Raw genomic sequence first — 18,297 nt, forward strand, 5'->3', positions numbered from 1 at the left:
TATTTTCCATGCCTTTTTCGAGCCTGGCTAGAACCTTGAGAATCGTCATTCTGAACTCTAGATCTGATATATTGCCAATGTCCGTATTGATTAGGTCTCTAGCCTTCGGTAGGGACCCGCCTCTTGTTCTTTTTTTTGTGGTGAATTTTTTCGCCTTGTCATTTTGTCCAGATAAGAATATATGAAGGAACAAATAAATACTAAAAGGGTGGCAAAGACCCCAGGAAAATGTGCTTTAACCAAATCAGAAGAGACCCCAAATTGTGGGGGGAGAAAGGGGATAAAAAGAAGTTCAGGAAAAAAAAAAGTTAGAGAAAGAAAACAAATAAAGAAAAAAAATATAAAAAAGGAAAAAATATATATGTATTAGACTAATGACTAGAACAGGGTCACCCACTTAATTTTGGGAGTATTTTGGTCTCTTAGAAGAAACTACCTCCTAAAATTTTAAAGAATGAAAAGCACATATAAGGGTAAACACAATAAAGGGATGGAATATGCCTCTAAAGATGAAAAAAAAATTTTTTTTTTTTTTTTTTAATTTCTAAAAAAGGAGTTGATAAGTAAGTTGGTTGGGAGAATAAAGAAAAAGAATGTGGAGAGAATTTTCTTGAGCTGGAGACTAGAACAAGCCCGGAGCTAGATTTAGGGTATATTTTGATATATTAGAAGAAGTTGTACCCCAAATTTTTTAGAAGAAAAAACCCTATGTGTATACAAAAAATAAAGTTAGATACAATGAAGGATAAAATATGACTATAATAATGAAGGTTCAAAAAATATTATTATTATTTTTTTTATGAAAGGTATTGTTAAGATAAACTAGTTAAAAAACGTTAAAAGAGGAAAGGGTAAAAGTTAAAAATTTAGCAGAAGAAAAAAATAAAATAAAAAAATTAATTAACTGCAAGACTAAAGAATCATGGGAAGAAAGCCATCAATTCCATGCTTTGCTTTCTCCTCCTCTGGAATTTGCTGTTCTCCTTGGTAAGTGAACTTTGTCTTGGCTGGATTTCTTGTTGATCTTCTGGGGGAGGGGCCTGTTGTAGTGATTCTCAAGTGTCTTTGCCTGAGGCTGAATTGCACCGCCCTTACCAGGGGCCAAGCTAAGTAATCCGATCGGGTTCTCTTTCATTGGTTCGCTTTTGGAAGCTTTTGTTCCCTGAATGCTTTCTGTAGAGTTCCGGAGGACAGGAATGAAAATGGCAGCCTCCAAATCTCTGGCCTGGAATTGCTGAGAGCTCGGGGTCCCACTCCCCAGTGCACCCTCAGAGAAAAGCACTCAATCACTCCGGTCTCCCTGGCCTCTAGCCCTGCTCCGAGGTCACCCAGCCTGTGACCAAGCGTCTCGGTCTCTGGCACACAGCTCCGCCTGGAGTCTTCGAACCCCGCAGATCCCTGAGCTCCCCCAGGGGGTGTCTCCCCGGGTCTTGTGGGGACCTCACTCAACAGAGCAGTAGCCTGTGGCACGGATTGCAGTTCAAGGTAACCCCGAGTTGAGAGCTCACTCCTGAGCTCTGTCTCTGTAGCCGGCTTCCCTGCTCTAATACCTGCGAGCTCTGCGACACTCAGACAACCCCCTATCCTTCTGTGAGCCCCTGGGACCTGGGGCCACGCTGACCCCGTGTGGGCTTCACCGTGGTCTAGCCTCTGGAGTGAAGTCCCTCATTGGAGCAGACTTTTAAAAGTCCTGATTTTGTTCTCTGTTGTTCTGCCGCTTGCCGGGAGCCGGCCCCTCCCCCCACGGTCTATCTTCCCGTCGCTTTGGATTCACTTCTTCACTGGTCCTACCTTTCAGAAAGTGGTCGATTTTCTGTTTCTAGAATTGTTGCTCTTCTTCTCTTCAGTCTCCCGTTGGATTTGTAGGTATTCGCAATGGTTTGATAAGCTATCTAGCTGATCTCCTGCTACCTGATGTCCTCTCAGCCTGCTACTTCTCTGCCATCTTGACTCCTCCCTCAATTGTGGCAGATCAAGCAGTTAATTCTTCCGTTTATACTGAGATGATATAGGAATTAACCATGTGGTAAACTTCTGTGTACTTGATATTTAAAGGCACATTCAGAGATCATGTGAATTTCAACTCCATAAAATAAAGGGATTGGGAAAAGGGAGACTGGGAAAATCAAATGTATGGATAAAGATGCTAAACTTATTAAAATGACATAAGATAGTAAAGAGTAGTTTTTATGGAATTCTGTATAACAATAAATTCCTAATGTTTTTTCCCATTTTGGAGGCATAATACTGAGCCTACATTTAAGAAATGTTTATAATTTCACAAACATGTATTTATTTTAAACAGTATATATGATTTATTAAGTCATTATAAACCCCTGAAACCCATCTTATTTTGATTGCAGATATTATAGAACAACCAGTACTGGTCCAAGGAAATAGTAACAGAAGATCTGTCAGCACCCTCAAACCTTGTGCTAAAGATGCATATATGCTTTTCCAGGTATTTCAGTTGATAAAAGTGATTTTATTATAGAATATAGTTTTATGTGAATTTTTGATTTTGGAATTTTATGTCTGATTTAATTTTTCAAGTGTCAATTTTTTAAATTGTCAAATTTTAAAGGGTCAAAAGTAGTATTTTGAAAAATGTTCTAAAACATTAAAGGCCATCTATAGCTAAGGAACATGATAAAATGTTACATGTCACTTTAAGGAAATAAAATGAATTAAGCCCAGAACTAGAAAGAGAGGCATATTAGGGATGACTAGAAAATAATTTCTGTAACATAAAAACTTAACTAATAAGTCTTTGGTCTAACACTGTAATTTTATATACAAATACCTGATTTTCATGTTACTTATAATGAATATATCTTTTAAGTAAAATAAGATTTATCTGCCCTGAACATTTTACTAATTTTTATTAAAGGGTTATTTTAAGTGGTTTTTCATTAAAAGACTATTAACTATTTATCTGTGTACCTTATGTATTGTCAATAGTTATATGATTCTTTTAAAGTTTACTTATATAAACAAGTATATAGTTTTTCAGAATTGAATTACCAGTGCTTAGTTTCTAAGGAGTAAAAACAACTATATAAGAAGAGATAACTTTAAAAAATTTTATGAATTTTTAAAAGCATGTTTCATTCCAGCATGTGAATGTTTTATTTATTTTTCATTTATTTTTTTACTTATTTTCCCAGGACCTTTGTCAGTTGGTTAATGCTGATGCCCCTTACTGGCTAGTAGGCATGACAGAAATGACTCGAACATTTGGCCTTGAATTACTTGAGTCAGTCCTGAATGATTTTCCACAGGTCTTTTTACAAGTAAGCCATTTGTAGTATCTTGCAACAAAATAAATCATATTTTTTCACAGGTATTTTCCAAGACATTACCATGTATTCTTTTTCCCATGTGAGAGGATTGAAAGAATTACAGCGTTAGACTTTAGACGTGATAATTTAGTGTTGTCTTACATTATTGTAATGCCCTAGCACTTTGAAATTTTAATATTAGAAGGAATTCCTAGAGACCATCTAGTGAGGCATTTCCCAATCTGTGGGTGTATGGGGGAATTTGGTATGTGAGCTATTTATTATAATATTTAAAAACTGAAAAATTGGGGCGCCTGGGTGGCTCAGTGGGTTAAAGCCTCTGCCTTCAGCTCAGGTCATGATCCCAGGGTCCTGGGATTGAGCCCCACATCGGGCTCTCTGTTTGGCAGTGAGCCTGCTTCCCCCCGCCCCCTCCCCGCCTCTGCTTGCCTCTCTGCCTCCTTGTGCTCTCTCTCTCTGTGTCAAATAAATAAAATCTTTAAAAAAAAAAAAACTGAAAAATTGTTACTGATTTTTACTTGTTTATATGTAGCTATGTGCTTTTGGATAATTCAAATGGAAAAAAGAAGTTCCAGACTTTAAAATAATTATGCAGCGCTCTTGGCTGGCTTAGTTGAGGAGCATGTGACTCTTGATCTTGGGGGCGTGAGTTTGATCTCCATGGTGGGTGTAGAGATTGAAGAGATAAAAACTTAAAAAAAAATAGTGACTATGCTTGTCATTGAGTTTTTTTTTTTTTTTTAAATCAGCTTATTGTGTTCTGTTCAAGCAATCTAAGTAGAACAAAATATTAAGTTAATTATTAAATCTTCCATGCATGGGGGTGCCTGGGTGGCTCAGTGGGTTAAAGCCTCTGCCTTTGGCTCAGGTCATGATCCCAGGATCCTGGGATTGAGCCCTGCATTGGGCTCTCTGCTCAGCAGGGTGCCTGCTTTCCCCCCACACCCCAGCTCCCCCGCCTGCCTCTCTGCCTACTTGTGATCTCTGTCAAATAAATAAATAAGATCTTTAAAAAAAAAAATCTTCCATGCCTGAATGGAATAGTTATTTTGACAAAGTAAAATTAATGAATTATAGAACATATTTTATTTATCTGGTTTTCTTTCAGCAGCCTATTTTAAATGCTTTAGCTGTTTGAATTTGTGTAATCTGTCTTCTTTCTTCTCTTCTTTGTTTTGAATTGCTAGTGTTCTACCAAAATCACAGTTCCTAATAATAAACCAATTAATTCCAAATCATTAAATGTTCCTTTTTAAATTAGATTTTTTTGAAATATTGATGACCATTTTGATCTTACACTCTGAAATAGCAACACTAATTTCATAATTGTGTGTAAACTGTAGAATAATAAACTAAACATGTAATAAAGCTAAATTATCCATACTGATTATTAGTAAGTTTTATTTGCCAGTAAGACTGTGTTTTAAAAGTATTAAGTACAAACTAAATTAATTCTTTTTTTTTTTATCTTTGCAAATAGCACCAAGAGTTTAGTTTCCTTCTCAAAGAAAGGGTATGTCCTCTTGTGATAAAACTCTTTTCTCCAAATATAAAGTTCAGACAAGGTTCCAGCTCTTCATCTTCTCCAGCACCAGTTGAAAAACCATATTTTCCTATCTGCATGCGTTTGCTGAGAGTAGTATCTGTTCTAATTAAGCAATTTTACAGCCTTTTGGTAAGTGCTAATTTTCATGTGTGTTTGTATGTGTAATTGCATGTAGTGCCCTTTTTAATGATGATTTATTATAATGCATTCAGCTTTTTCACTTCAGAATTTCTTTTAAAGTATTTATAGGTATTTTCCTAGTTATTCTATGGCTTTAATCTATCCTTTCTTAGGTTTTTGCTTATGTTTTATATAGTATTTTTAATGTATGTCAAGGGGAGTCATGGCCTTTTATCTGAGGGCAGTATAGAATTTGTGGATTGGAAATTCGGCTTATTAGCAAATTATCTCATTTGAAGGATAATTAAAATTTTAGTATCTTCAATTTATGCTGCTTTTGTTTATACTATTTATCTTAACAAATTAAAGCAAAGAAGTTAAAAATTTGGTGAACTCTAGGATTAGAAATCAACTATTTTGACTTCTAGTCCAGTATTGTATTTATTTTGCATAAATTTATGAATGCAGGATATGTTGTGATATTCCTTATCATAATGTATCAATGTAATATTTTTTAGAGGAAATTGTGTATTATACTTTTTGTTAGTTTTATGTTATGTGAAATTCATCCTTGTACAGTTTTTTTACTTTATATCCTAATTTTAATTAACAGGAATAATTGGTTATTGATAATTATGAAATAGTTAACCATATAAATTTATAATACTTCTAACACTGTGAGCAGTCGATGTGCTAAATATTAGAGCTAACCATCAACTTTACAAACCAGTAGATAAGTTTATACTAAATTCTGTGGAGAGCTTTTTAAAATAAAGGGCTTTTAAACATATTTATGATAAACATGTCATAGATTTTCTTTTCATATTCCAAATCCATTCATGCACAGTGTATTTAGAAATCATCTTTATAAGCATAGTTAACAATTATTTCTGGCCACACAAAGTATACCTGTAGTACACATTGATGTATTTAATGTAGAAGTACTTGTAGGAAATCAAATCACTTCAAATGAATTGCTATTTATTGGGGACACCGTTGTTATCAGAGTTGGGTGCCAGAGGTTTAAGAGTCTTTTGGTACACTCATAATTGTTGGCTTGGACTTTTTTTGTTCCACCAAAATTAATAATATATAACTGAATATTTAGTTACATAAGTTTGTAAATTTACTTTAGTTCATAGCTTCCATCTTCCTCTGCAAGGATTAACTTTTAAAAAATTACAGTGTCCCTCTCAACATTTATGGTATTTGATATAATTTTCAATAATTATATTTAATTGAAAAAACAGTACTTTTTTGTCTAATTATATACAATTGAAATGGAAATTTTGTGTGTCTTTACATAGATTAACTTTTGGAAGTTTTGTAAGGTCTCCTGGCACTTGCTGAAAATAAATGAAAGGTAGCTTAATTTCTTCCAGACGTGGAGAGCTTTTACCTGTCACCTGTTACATATTCTGAGTTATATTTATTTATGGTCTGTTTCAATCCACAAAGAAATTTTTTAAAAATGTAAACCAGAGTGACATCAGCAAAATGTTGGAAATATGAAGCTGAGCCCCTCTGTCCCCCACGGAGACACCAGGTTAACAGTACATAGATTACCTCTGTGCGAACTTAACAGTTGAGAGGTTATAGCACCCCAGGCAAGTATAAGGCGAAGCAGAGAGGTTCATTAGAGTGGGTAGGAAATCTCACTGCACTTAGCTGCATACCACATCTCACTCCTTACAGAGCACAGCATGATGTGATCAGGAAAAAACTCCCAACCTGTGGTTTCTCCTTTAGATTGCAGAAAGATGAAATGTGCATTCTCCATTCTAACTTTTTTGGGGTATGCTAACTGGTTTCTGTCTCACCTGATTCTTGGAGCACTAACGGGAAAGGTAGCAGTACCCTTGGCCTGCTCAGAACAAAGGCAAGTCCTGCTGCTTGCTGCTGCCCAGAGAGCGTAATACTGCAGACATACACCAGGGGGAGCTCCTGAATAGAAACAAGGAAATGTCTTCAGCTGGGAAGTTACACACACACAAGCCCAGAGGAAATAAACAAATGGACAGAAGAGGTTTGAGAGGATCCCTGACTGATTGGTGAAGGTCTTTGCCTAAAGACTAAAAGATTTGGCTTTTTTCAAATGCCCAGATTTCAACAACAACAACAAAATAACAAGGCATAGAAAGAAACAGGGAAACATGGCCCAATTCAAGGAACAAAATTAATCTCCAGAAACTAACCATAAAGAAATGGAGGTCAGTGAGTTACCTGACAAAAATTCAGAATAATCATAAAGTTGCTGAGTGAACGAAAAGAATACAGACAACTAAAATTAAATCAAGAAAGTGGTGTATGAACAAAATGAGAATATCAATAAAGAGATAGAAACTATAAAGAAGGATAAAACAAATCTAAAGCAGAAGAATACAGTAACTGAATTGAAAAATGCACTGAGGGGATCAGCAGTAGACTAGATCAGTAGACTAGAAAAAAGAATCAACAAGCTTGAAGATAAGTCATTTACATTTACCAGATTAGGGGAGAAAAAAAAAAGAAGAATGAAGAGCCTGTAAGAGACTTATGGCATACCATCCAGCAGACCAAGACACACATGTCTAGCAAAAACGCACTGGGTTATACTCTCACACTCATAACACTTCATCCATGAGACATAATGGATTTTTTCCCACATCAGCCAATTCTCTGACAGTCAGATATTCTACATTTTAATTCAATTCTGATACTAACCACAGTTAGCATAGACCCTACAGTTAAGGACTCAGTCCCACAAGATTACCCCCTATTGCAGATGCCAATTGTTAGTAGTATGTTGCCCACTTACCCACAAATTCTAACTTGGCTATATATGGGAAGTTCCCACAGCCTCCTCTTTGGGTTTCCTAGGAAAACAGTTTACTTACTACTGTCTGTTTAGTACAAAGGATATTTTAAAGGATACTACTACTGATAGGCAGATGAAGAGCAGGGTCTGGAAAAGTCCCAAGAGCAGGAGCTTCTGTCCCCATGAAGTTGGAGTGTTCAACTCTCTTGGTATGTATATGTGTTCCTCAACCTAGAAGCTCCCTAAACTCTGTACTTTTAGGATTTTTACGGTAGTTCTCATCATGTAGGCATGATTGATTATTAACTCAGTTTCTACCATTTTCCCTTCTCCAGAGAATGAAGGGCGGGGTTGAAAGTCTGAAGCTTCTAATTATGATTGTTTTTTTCTGGTATCCAGCCTGTCTCCTGTAATCCATTAAGAATTGCCTCATTAGAGTGGAAGATACTATTCACCCAGGAAATTCCAAGAGACTTAGGAGCTCTGTGTCAGATGCTCTGATCACTCAGGAAATTATGGGGATTTTAGGAGCTCTGTGTCAGAAACCAGGAGCAGAGACCAATATATATGTATTTTCTTATTACTTAACAATACATTATTATTTCCTCAGATGAGGAAAGAAAGAGGCAGAGAGCCTATTTGAAGTAATGGCTAAAAACTTTCCAATTTTGAAGAGGAAAGGAACATATAAATTCATGAAACTCAGAGGATTATAACTAGGATTCATCCAAAGGGAGCTATACCAAGACCCATTATAATTAAGCTGCTAAAACTTACCGAGAATCTTTAGAGCTGCAAAAGAAAAGTGACTTGTCATGTGCAAGGGAACACTCATAAGACTGTCAGTAGATTTCTCAGACCTAATCCGTAACCCCTAACATGGTAGTATTTGGAGATGGAATCTTTGGGAGGTAATTAGGGTTAGATGAGGTTATGCAGGTAGAGCCGTCATGATGATGCTAGTGACCTTATATGAAGGAACACTAGAGAGCTTTCTTGCTCTCTCTGCCATGTGAGAACACAGTGACAAGGCAGCTGTCTGCAAGCTAGGAGGAGAGCTTTCACGCAAACCCAGTGATGGTGGCACCCTGATCTCAGACTTCTAGCCTCCAGAACTGTGCCAAATAAATTTCTGTTATTTAAGCGACCCAGTCTGTGGTCTTTTGTTATAGTATCCCAACAGACGAAGAACTTGGTTTCTGTCCACCGGTTATCTTATGTAGCAGTTCATCTGGTGACTTTGTGAGAGATATAGATAACCTTATTCTTCTTCAGAATTTCGGTTTTGGATGAAATTTCTGTTTTTGAGTGCATTTATTTTAGGTACTGTACAAAGTGCTTTACATATATTAGTTCATTTAGACTTTACTACAGCTAAAAAAAAATGAGACTCGGGATATTTATGTAATTTGCCTGAGATTATACCTTCTAAGCCACAGAGCTGGGATGTTAATGAATTCTTTTAGACCCTAAAACCCTTACTCTAATTCCAGTGCATTTTACTACTACTTCTCTGTTTTCTTAGTTCTCATTTCTTTTCTCTTCAAGGCTGCTAATGCCAATTTTAAATATTCTATCAGACTTTCTTTATTGTGTCCTAAGCCAGCAGTTATCTTATGTATATAATCTGTTAGAAATCCATGTGATGCTGTGATTAGAATTGCTACCAGGATGACTTTGATTAAATTAAAGCATCAGTTGTCTCTTGACTACTATGCTTTACCAAAAGACTAGGAATTCAGAAACATTTATCACCCTTCATGCTTATAATGGAGTTCATGAAGTATCTTCATGCCACAAGGAATTGGACTTGGGCCATAGATGCCAATCTTAGTACCTGTTTCCCTATGAGTTCAGCCTCTTGGGGGAAAAGGCTTAACAGATTCACAGTAGGCACCCTCCATTGATGTCCTTGTTTGAGAACAGTGCAGTGACCTCAACACAAGTTCTGTGATCAGACTTTCACACTTGGCAAGGAGGGAAGAAGGGAGAACAAAGTTCCAGACCTCAGGAGAGAGTCTCTCCTTTACCCAGATCACAAGGTTTTAGTGGCTGCAATATAAATTTATTGTTTGATTTGTGCTGTAATCTGTCTACCACAGGAGAGAAAATGATACACTCTTCAAGGCAAGTTTTTTAACAGTATTTTCTTAGGCTGTGATATAATGATGTTTCTGAGAGTCTTTGTTTTCTGGCCTCATAATCTAGCTGATGAGGCTTCAGTTCTACCACATACATACTTCATTTTCACTCTAAAGTAGGTAGTGTCCATTTGGAGGATACACTAATGTTAAAACTCTAGTAGATACAACTTGTACAGTAAGTCACCACATGATTCTTCTTCAGTTCTTTACTAAAAGGATCATTTGTTTAATAGAAAAAAATAATGTGCTCTGTATTTACATGAATTTTATCATGTTTAGGGGATGTTTTTATTCTTACAGTTTTCTGATTTGATTTCTCCGAAAGATATAGATAATTTTATCCTTTATTTATAAGAAGGTTATGTACCTTGTCATCCACTCGGTTGGTGGATAAAGAAGCTGAGCCTATCTGATTTCTGATCTAGTGCTTTTTAGCTGTCTTATGATTAGAACATTGCTAAATTAACATTGTTTTATGATTTCTCCAATCATAGCAGTCCACAGATAAAGTTTTTAATTATCCCTCCTGCTTTCATGATCATGTCCAGATTTTAAGCATTCAGTTAACAGTACTGAAAGGCATTAGAGAATACCAGCTGCTAAGACTTTGGGTGAACATCCTCTTGCCCCATGTGATGCTCGCTCATTTCAGGTTACCCCTAGCTAATTCATCCAAGAAGGTGCCACAGTAAAAGGAGGGTCCAGTTTGGCTTAGTAATCACAATGTCAGGTTCTTAGCTCCTAGATATCCTGTTGTGTCCTCAGTTAGTGTACAACAGAAGTAATCCATTGACTGTTGAAAAACCTGGTTACTTTTTTTTTGGTTGTTTATTCATTTATCAGACATTTAGTACATAATGGTGAAAATGTGCTTGAGACATTTTATTTACAAAGAACTTGCAGAGGAGATGGTTTATATTGGTAATGATAACTAGTACTTACAAAGCAAAGCTATGTACCAGGCCTTGTTCTAAATACTTTATGTATCTTTTTACCTGTCAACTGCTACAGATTCCTTGTTTTCCTACTAGAAAATATATATTAAACGTGCTTAGGCTTATTGCCTCTTTGTTTAAGCAGCAAAAGAACATATGGGAAAACGTGGTGTTATTGAAGAGTAGAGCATACATCCTATTAGCAGTTTATATGATATATACTACCTGCCAGGAATGAGAATGGTGTGATGGTGCATAGTGTTTTCTAAAGAATAAGGTTAAAAGGTTAACCATGAGAGCAGATCACTTGTGTATTTTCAGAGATGTAGAGAGAGACTGATTATTTTTATTGTTAGCTTTTTTCTATGTAGTCTGCTTTTTTCTCTACTCCCCATTAAGAATTTTAATTTATTTAAAATTGGAAGATTTTACTGGTTTGTCCGTAACACTAAGAACAAGAATGTAATTTATAAATTCTGATCTTAGGTTTAAAGATATTATTATTTAATAATCTTTTTAGGTAACTGAATGTGAGATATTTCTGTCACTTCTGGTGAAATTTCTGGATGCAGATAAACCACAGTGGTTACGAGCTGTTGCAGTAGAATCAATACACAGACTCTGTGTGCAGCCTCAGCTCTTAAGGTAAAACCTCAGCAGTATTTTGTTAAATAGATAGGGTAATGTTTGCTAGTAGGAAGAGTTTAAGTATTTATTCCCAAGTATTAGTGATGTCTAAACAAAGAAAATTGGGTATTATATGTAAATGGAGTGGTAGTGGTGTGTGTGTGTAAAACAACTGAGCTGTGGGCAAAAAAAATAGGGGTAGTAATTGCCATCAATCCAAATTTATTGGTTAATATGGCCAAGATGATTTTTATTTTTTATAACACTAACCTCAGTCTGAACCTTTGTTGATGAAGTTTTAAGTACAGCATTCAGACTGATTATATCAACATTAATTGCTATAAAAAATGTTAAAAATTTTTAATATATTCAAGTATTTTTCTCAGAAACATTTAAAATTATTTTACAGGTCATTTTGTCAGTCCTATGATATGAAACAGCATTCTACCAAGGTTTTTCGTGATATTGTGAATGCCCTGGGATCTTTTATACAGTCGTTGTTTCTTGTCCCTCCTACCGGAAATCCTGCTACAACAAACCAAGCTGGTAAAGGCTAATTCATATTTTGTTTTTTTATATTCTGCCATGATTTCCTGTATTCACTGTTCTCAGAGGATATTTTATGGAAATTTTGTGACTGGAGAAATTTGGATTACCTAAATGTATTGATAGTAAAGAGTTTATACTTAAAGAAAATTCAGTTTCATTGAGGCAGCTATGTTTACTTCTTTCCAAAATATGTTTCCTTCTTTAGTATACTTTCAGGTTCTCTAATCACATAAGAATAAGAGTTTAGATGCTTATTTTCATTTTAGAGGAATTTTCATTTTGGGGCACCTAGGTGGCTCAGTCAGTTAAGTGTCTGCCTTCAGCTCAGGTATGATCCCAGGTTGCCTGCTTCTCCCTCTCCCTTTGCTCCTCCCCCACTTGTGCTCTCTCTGTCTCTCTCAAATAACTAAAATATAAAAAAAAAGAGAGAGAGAGAGAAGGATCTTCATTTTGTGCCTCTCTTTAAAGAATTTGGTTCACCACCTTAGGAGGTCTGTTCATTTCTCTTTTAAATAGGTAAACTTATTGGGAGGGAGACAAACCATAAGTGACTCTTATCTCACAAAACAAACTGAGGGTTGCTGCGGGGAGGAGGGTTGTGAGGGGGGGTATGTGCTATGGTGAGTGCTGTGAAGTGTGTAAACCTGGCGATTCACAGACCTGTACCCCTGGGGATAAAAATACATTCTATGTTTATAAAAAATAAAAAATTAAAAAAAATAGGTAAACTTGGTTTAAGCTTGTTTGGCAATCAACATATGGCTTCTTGTTTCTTTTTGCCTTCTTTATGTTTATCTTCTACTTTCTACTGTCTGATTAATGGTTTCTTAATTCTTTATTTTCATCTCTGATAAGAAATGGTCTAACAAAAAGTATATTATAAAGCTTGTCAGTAGTTTTACTCATTAGTACCTTTCTTATAAAAAAGGAAATGGGGACGCCTGGGTGGCTCAGTTGGTTAAGCGGCTGCCTTCCGCTCAGGTCATGATCCCAGCATCCGGGGATCGAGTCCCACATAGGGCTCCTTGCTCGGCGGGGAGCCTGTTTCTCCCTCTGCCTGCCACTCTGCCTGTGCTCACTCGTGCTCTCTCTCTCCATCTCTCTCTCTCTGACAAATAAATAAAATCTTTTTAAAAATAAATTAATTAAAAAAAAAAAGGAAATGGTATTCTGGGGAAATAGAGCTTCTAATAGCCAAAGCAGGATTGATAAACTTCATTTATTTGTGTGGTATCCTTTCTTAATAGAACAAAATTTTTTTAATTAAACAGATGTCTGTGTATTATGGATTTGTAATTAACTAGTAAGTTGGTATCTTTGCTTTCTTTCCCTTGTCTAATAGGAAACAATAACTCAGGTGGCCCTGTCTCAGCACCAGCTAACTCAGGAATGTTGGGGATTGGTGGAGGTGTTACTTTGCTACCAGCATTTGAATATAGAGGAACTTGGATACCTATTCTGACTATAACAGTGCAAGGCAGTGCAAAAGCCACGTAGTAAGTAGTAGTAGCTTTATTTTGTGATGAATGACACCACTGAGGTTATTTTATCCTAAAATTTTTCTGCATTATATTTAAAATTTTAAACCTAATAATTCTAATGCAATTTAGAACTAATTTTCTCTTATGTTGAGAGTTTTACATAGGATTGGGTTTTGTTTGTTTTCTTTTTTGCTGTTTATTGATGTGTTAGTGTTAACAGTATTGTGAAACAAAATGTATTTTTTTTAACCTGAGGACCTAGTTAGCTTTTCTGTATGGCTTTTTGATTTAAGTATGTGACTTTGGACTTAGGTCTTCTAATGCTGACTGAGTCACCAGCAGCAAATGAATTAACCTTTTTAAAAATCTGTTTCTTCACCTATAAAATGAGAGTAGTGTTATATCTACCTTTCAGGATTCTGTAGGTGAGAAAAGTTATTTTAACTGTAGCTAATTACGTTTTTAGAGTTTAACACACAGTACTTTTAGTTTAATTAACGTAAGGTGTTTAATGGAGTCCATATGTGTTATTTTTATTGTCATTAAGCCAATTCAGTTTAAGAAATACATATTTGGCAGTATATTGTTGAATTTTCTTAAGTTAGAGTGAACTACAGTGCTCCAGAGATAAAACAATCAGTCCTACTTAGATTTAACACTACTGCTGTTGCTGTTAGGCAATCAAGTAATACATTTTGAATGCTTGGCATGTGTAATTAAAACACTATTCTGATGACAGTAAATCAGAACCTAAAGTGTGAAGCAGAGTCTCTGACTAGTTTGTTTGTTATTTTTTGTTTGTTTAAATTTGAGTATAATTTACACACATTACGTAAGTTTCAGGTATACAGTACAACATAGTAATTTGACAAGTTTATACATTATGTTGTGTTCACCACAAGTGCAGCTGCCGTCTGTCCTCTTACATCACTGTTACAATATCATTGACTATGTTCCTTATGCTGTGCCTTTTATTCCCATCACTTACTCATTCCATAACTGGAGGCCTGTGTCTCCTTCTCCTCTTCACCCATGTGCCCAACTCCCACTCTCTGACTAGTTTAAATGATAAATTTATATGGTGTGTCAATCTGCATAGTATAATCATGGTAGGTGCAGCTTTATTTTGCACCAAATTATGAAAGTATAGAATCATAGAGGACTGAAATACTTAACTAAAAATCATTGTTATTCTTAGTCATTTAAAAGAAATTAAAGTTACCTAGTCTCATATAAGTTTTGCTTGCTACAAAGGCTAATGACTCAAGTATACTAGATGATCAGATTTAAAAGAAATCAGATTTCTAGCACTGAAGGAAACAGTAATCTCATTTATTTCCCTATCTCATTTTATAAATTGAAAAAACCCCAACATTAAAACTAGTTATCCTCATTGAGCTTACGTTTTAGTGAGTGAGATGGTCAATAAAGGTTCAAATAAACATATAATATCACCTTGGGTAGTGGTTAATTCTTTGAAGAAAAAAAAAATTAAAGGGATAGAGAGTGACCAGGGTAAAGATGGGGATAGAAACAATCTCTGCGGAAAGAAGATTGAGCAAATACATAATAAAGGGAGAGAGTGAAGATGTATGCTTGAGGAAGAAAAATTAAAACAAATGAATGGGAATAAATACTTGGCAAAGTTGTACGAATTACTTTTTTATTGATGGAAGTTTGAAACCAATTGTTTATTGATAATTTAATCCTTATCAATTAAGAGTTGGATTTTAACTAGTTCAGCTACTAAATACTATGCTTTTGAGTACAGTACATTATTTCACTTGAAGACAAAGTTAGGACTAAATTTTTAAAGGAACATACAAATGATGGTTTGGGGGTTTTTGTTAGTGCTATAAACACTGAGATTATTCACCTCTGGAATCAAAAATAGCCAGGAAATACTGGGTTTTCTTTTACACATGGATTAGTATGTTTGAACCCTCCCTGTTGAATTGGTATCTTTTATTCATTCATTTGTTGTGAGATTCAGTATAAAGTTACTCTCACTGTTTTCCTTGAAGGCATACATGTAAATCTTGATTGTGTATTCTGTTCTTCTGTTGACTTTTTGCATATATAATCATTTGAAAACTTAAGTCATATACAGACAAAAGTAGTTTTGACATAAGTATTGCTGACATATTCTTTCTGATTAATTACACTATGGCTCCTTTCAGAGTTGGGCTGGTGACAGTTTTGCAACTTTACCTTAAATTTTAAAATATTTAAATAAATGAGTTACATTTTATCTAAAACTGGAATTTATATACTAGTTCTAATAAAATAGCACTGAAATACTGAGATAAGAAAGCATGAGCTTTGTTTTAGGTTGTGGTATTTATAAAAATAAGTATAAATCACCTTTTTTTCTTTACTAGCATTTAAGGTCTTTACCATAGAATGGGGATTAGAGTTTGGGATATTTAAGATTATTTTCTTTGTTTGAGATGCATTTTCTCAGTAGATCATTTCTTCACTGAGAATAGAGATTTGTCTGAAAAAATGCTTAGCACTCACAGGCTTAATGTGTGGCTCTAAAAGGCTCATTTGCTTGGCAATGATTAAACCCATAAACTTCACCTCTTTGTATGAGCTTAGATCTCTTGATCAGTAATATAAATATATCTTTACTGATTACCTAAATTTTAAAATCCTCGGTGCTCACATTCTAGAGGTTAAATTGATAGGCTTTAGAGTGAGACTTGGGTTAAGAGCTGTTGATGGATAACTGTGTCACCTTAGTCCTTAGTTGCATCATCTGTATCTTTTAGGGGTTTGTGAGAAGTTAAACAAGACAACATACATCAAAAAGCCCCTAGAGTCCCAGGCCAAGAGTTATTGTGCAACAAATGGTAGCTGTTTGTAGGTGTTGTTATTGTTTATTTTTGCATTTCTTTACAAATTACCTACCTCCAGTCTTGATTATGATTCAGCAACTTTTAGGAAATCTCTTTTATTAACTTATTGTAATCTTTAGTGATTTCAATTTTGTTTTTGAGATGTAATCCACATACCATAAAATTCGCCCTTTACATTATACATTTTATGGTTTTACTGTATTAAAAAGCTATGTAACAGTAATCACCTTGAATTCCAGAACTTTTTCATCATCCCAAAAAGAAACCCATACTCATTTCCTAGTCTCTCTTTCCCATTCCCCTAGCAACCACTAATCTGTTTTGCATTTCTGCTGATTTCCCTATTCTGGATATTTCATATAAATGTAATCACACAATAAATATTCTTTTATTCAGGCTTCTTTCAGCATGTTTTGAAGGTTCACCTGTATTGTAGGATATATCAGTACTTCATTTCTTTTTATGGCTAAATAATATTCAGATTTATGGATGTACTGTATTTTGTTTATCCATCAACTGATGGGTATATTTGGATTGCTTCCACTTTTTGTTTTTTAGAGATAACGCTGCTATGAGCATTTGTGTACAACTTTTTGCTTAGACGTATGTTTTCATTTCTCATAGATGTATATACCTAGGAGTAGAATTACTGAGTCATATATTACTATGTTTAACTTTTTGAATAACTGCCAAACTATTTTCCCAACTGACTGTATCATTTTATATCCCCACCAACAGTATATGGGGGTTCAGATTTCTCCACATCCTCAGCAGCACTTGTTACTGTCTTTTTTTTTTTTTTAAAAGATTTTATTTATTTGACAGACAGAGATCACAAGTAGGCAGAGAGGCAGGCAGAGAGAGAGGAGGAAGCAGGCTCCCTGCCCAGCAGAGAGCCTGATGCGGGGCTCAATCCCAGGACCCCAGGATCATGACCTGAGCCGAAGGCAGAGGCTTTAACCCACTGAGCCACCCAGGCGCCCCTGTTACTGTCTTTTGATTATTGTTACAGTCTTCTGATTTTAGCCATCCTAGAGGACATTAAGTGTTACCTTACCATATTTTCAGTTTGCATTTCTCTAAATACCAATGGCATTGAATATCTATCTCATTCACATACTTTTTGGCCATTTGTATATCATCTTGGGAGAAATGTCTTTTCAGTTCTATTGTTCCTTTTTTAATTGGGTTGTCTTTTTATTATTTAGTATATATTCTGGATCTTTAGCCCCTTATCTGATACATGATTTGCAAAAATTGTCTATTCTGTGGATTGTCTTTCATTTTCTTAATAGTGGCCTTTTTAAAGCACAATAGTTTTTAATATTGATGAATTCAGTTTATTTGTTTTTTCCTTTGTTGCTTGTGCTTTTGGTATCCTATCTAACAAATCATTACCTAATGTAAGGTCATGAAGATTTTTGACTGTGTTTTCTTCTAAGAGTTTTAGTTTTAGCCTCTATATCTAGGTCATTGATTAATTTTGAGTTACTTTTTGTATATGGTACCAGGTAAAGATCTACCATCATTCATTTACATATGAGTATTCAGTTGCTCCAGTACCACCAATTCTTTTTCCATTGAATTATTGTGACAGATTTCAATTTTAAGGAACTTAAAACCATATTTTTTTTTCTTTTCTTTTCTTTTATTAATAAATTTTATTTTTTTTAAACATATAATATATTTTTATCCCCAGGGGTACAGGTCTGTGAATCGCCAGGTTTACACATTTCACAGCACTCACCATAGCACATACCCTCCCCAATGTCCATAACCTCACCCCCCTTCTCTTAACCCCCCTCCCCCATCAACCCTCAGTTTGTTTTGTGAGATTAAGAGTCACTTAAAAACCATAATTTCTTATTTGCTGTGATTTAAGACAAAAGATTTGTTATCTTTCTTTTTGAAAACTTGTTCTGACTATGGAGTAGA

At 35.1% G+C, this 18,297-nt stretch overlaps 1 protein-coding gene across 8 annotated transcripts in view; it reads left to right on the forward strand.

Annotated features, from left to right (window-relative positions):
- Window positions 1-18,297, forward strand: part of MON2 (MON2 homolog, regulator of endosome-to-Golgi trafficking) — a 106,342-nt gene that overhangs the window by 32,879 nt on the left and 55,166 nt on the right. For all 8 annotated transcript variants that reach the window (XM_032874640.1, XM_032874642.1, XM_032874645.1 and 5 more), the window contains 6 exons: window positions 2,364-2,461; window positions 3,168-3,293; window positions 4,783-4,977; window positions 11,365-11,489; window positions 11,881-12,017; window positions 13,363-13,516. In XM_032874640.1, the coding sequence (XP_032730531.1) occupies window positions 2,364-2,461; window positions 3,168-3,293; window positions 4,783-4,977; window positions 11,365-11,489; window positions 11,881-12,017; window positions 13,363-13,516 (835 nt within the window). The remainder of the gene's footprint in view (window positions 1-2,363; window positions 2,462-3,167; window positions 3,294-4,782; window positions 4,978-11,364; window positions 11,490-11,880; window positions 12,018-13,362; window positions 13,517-18,297) is intronic.

Source organism: Lontra canadensis, unplaced genomic scaffold (assembly GCF_010015895.1).
Source record: "Lontra canadensis isolate GAN:19392208 unplaced genomic scaffold, GSC_riverotter_1.0 scaffold53, whole genome shotgun sequence".
Taxonomy (NCBI): Eukaryota; Metazoa; Chordata; class Mammalia; order Carnivora; family Mustelidae; genus Lontra; species Lontra canadensis.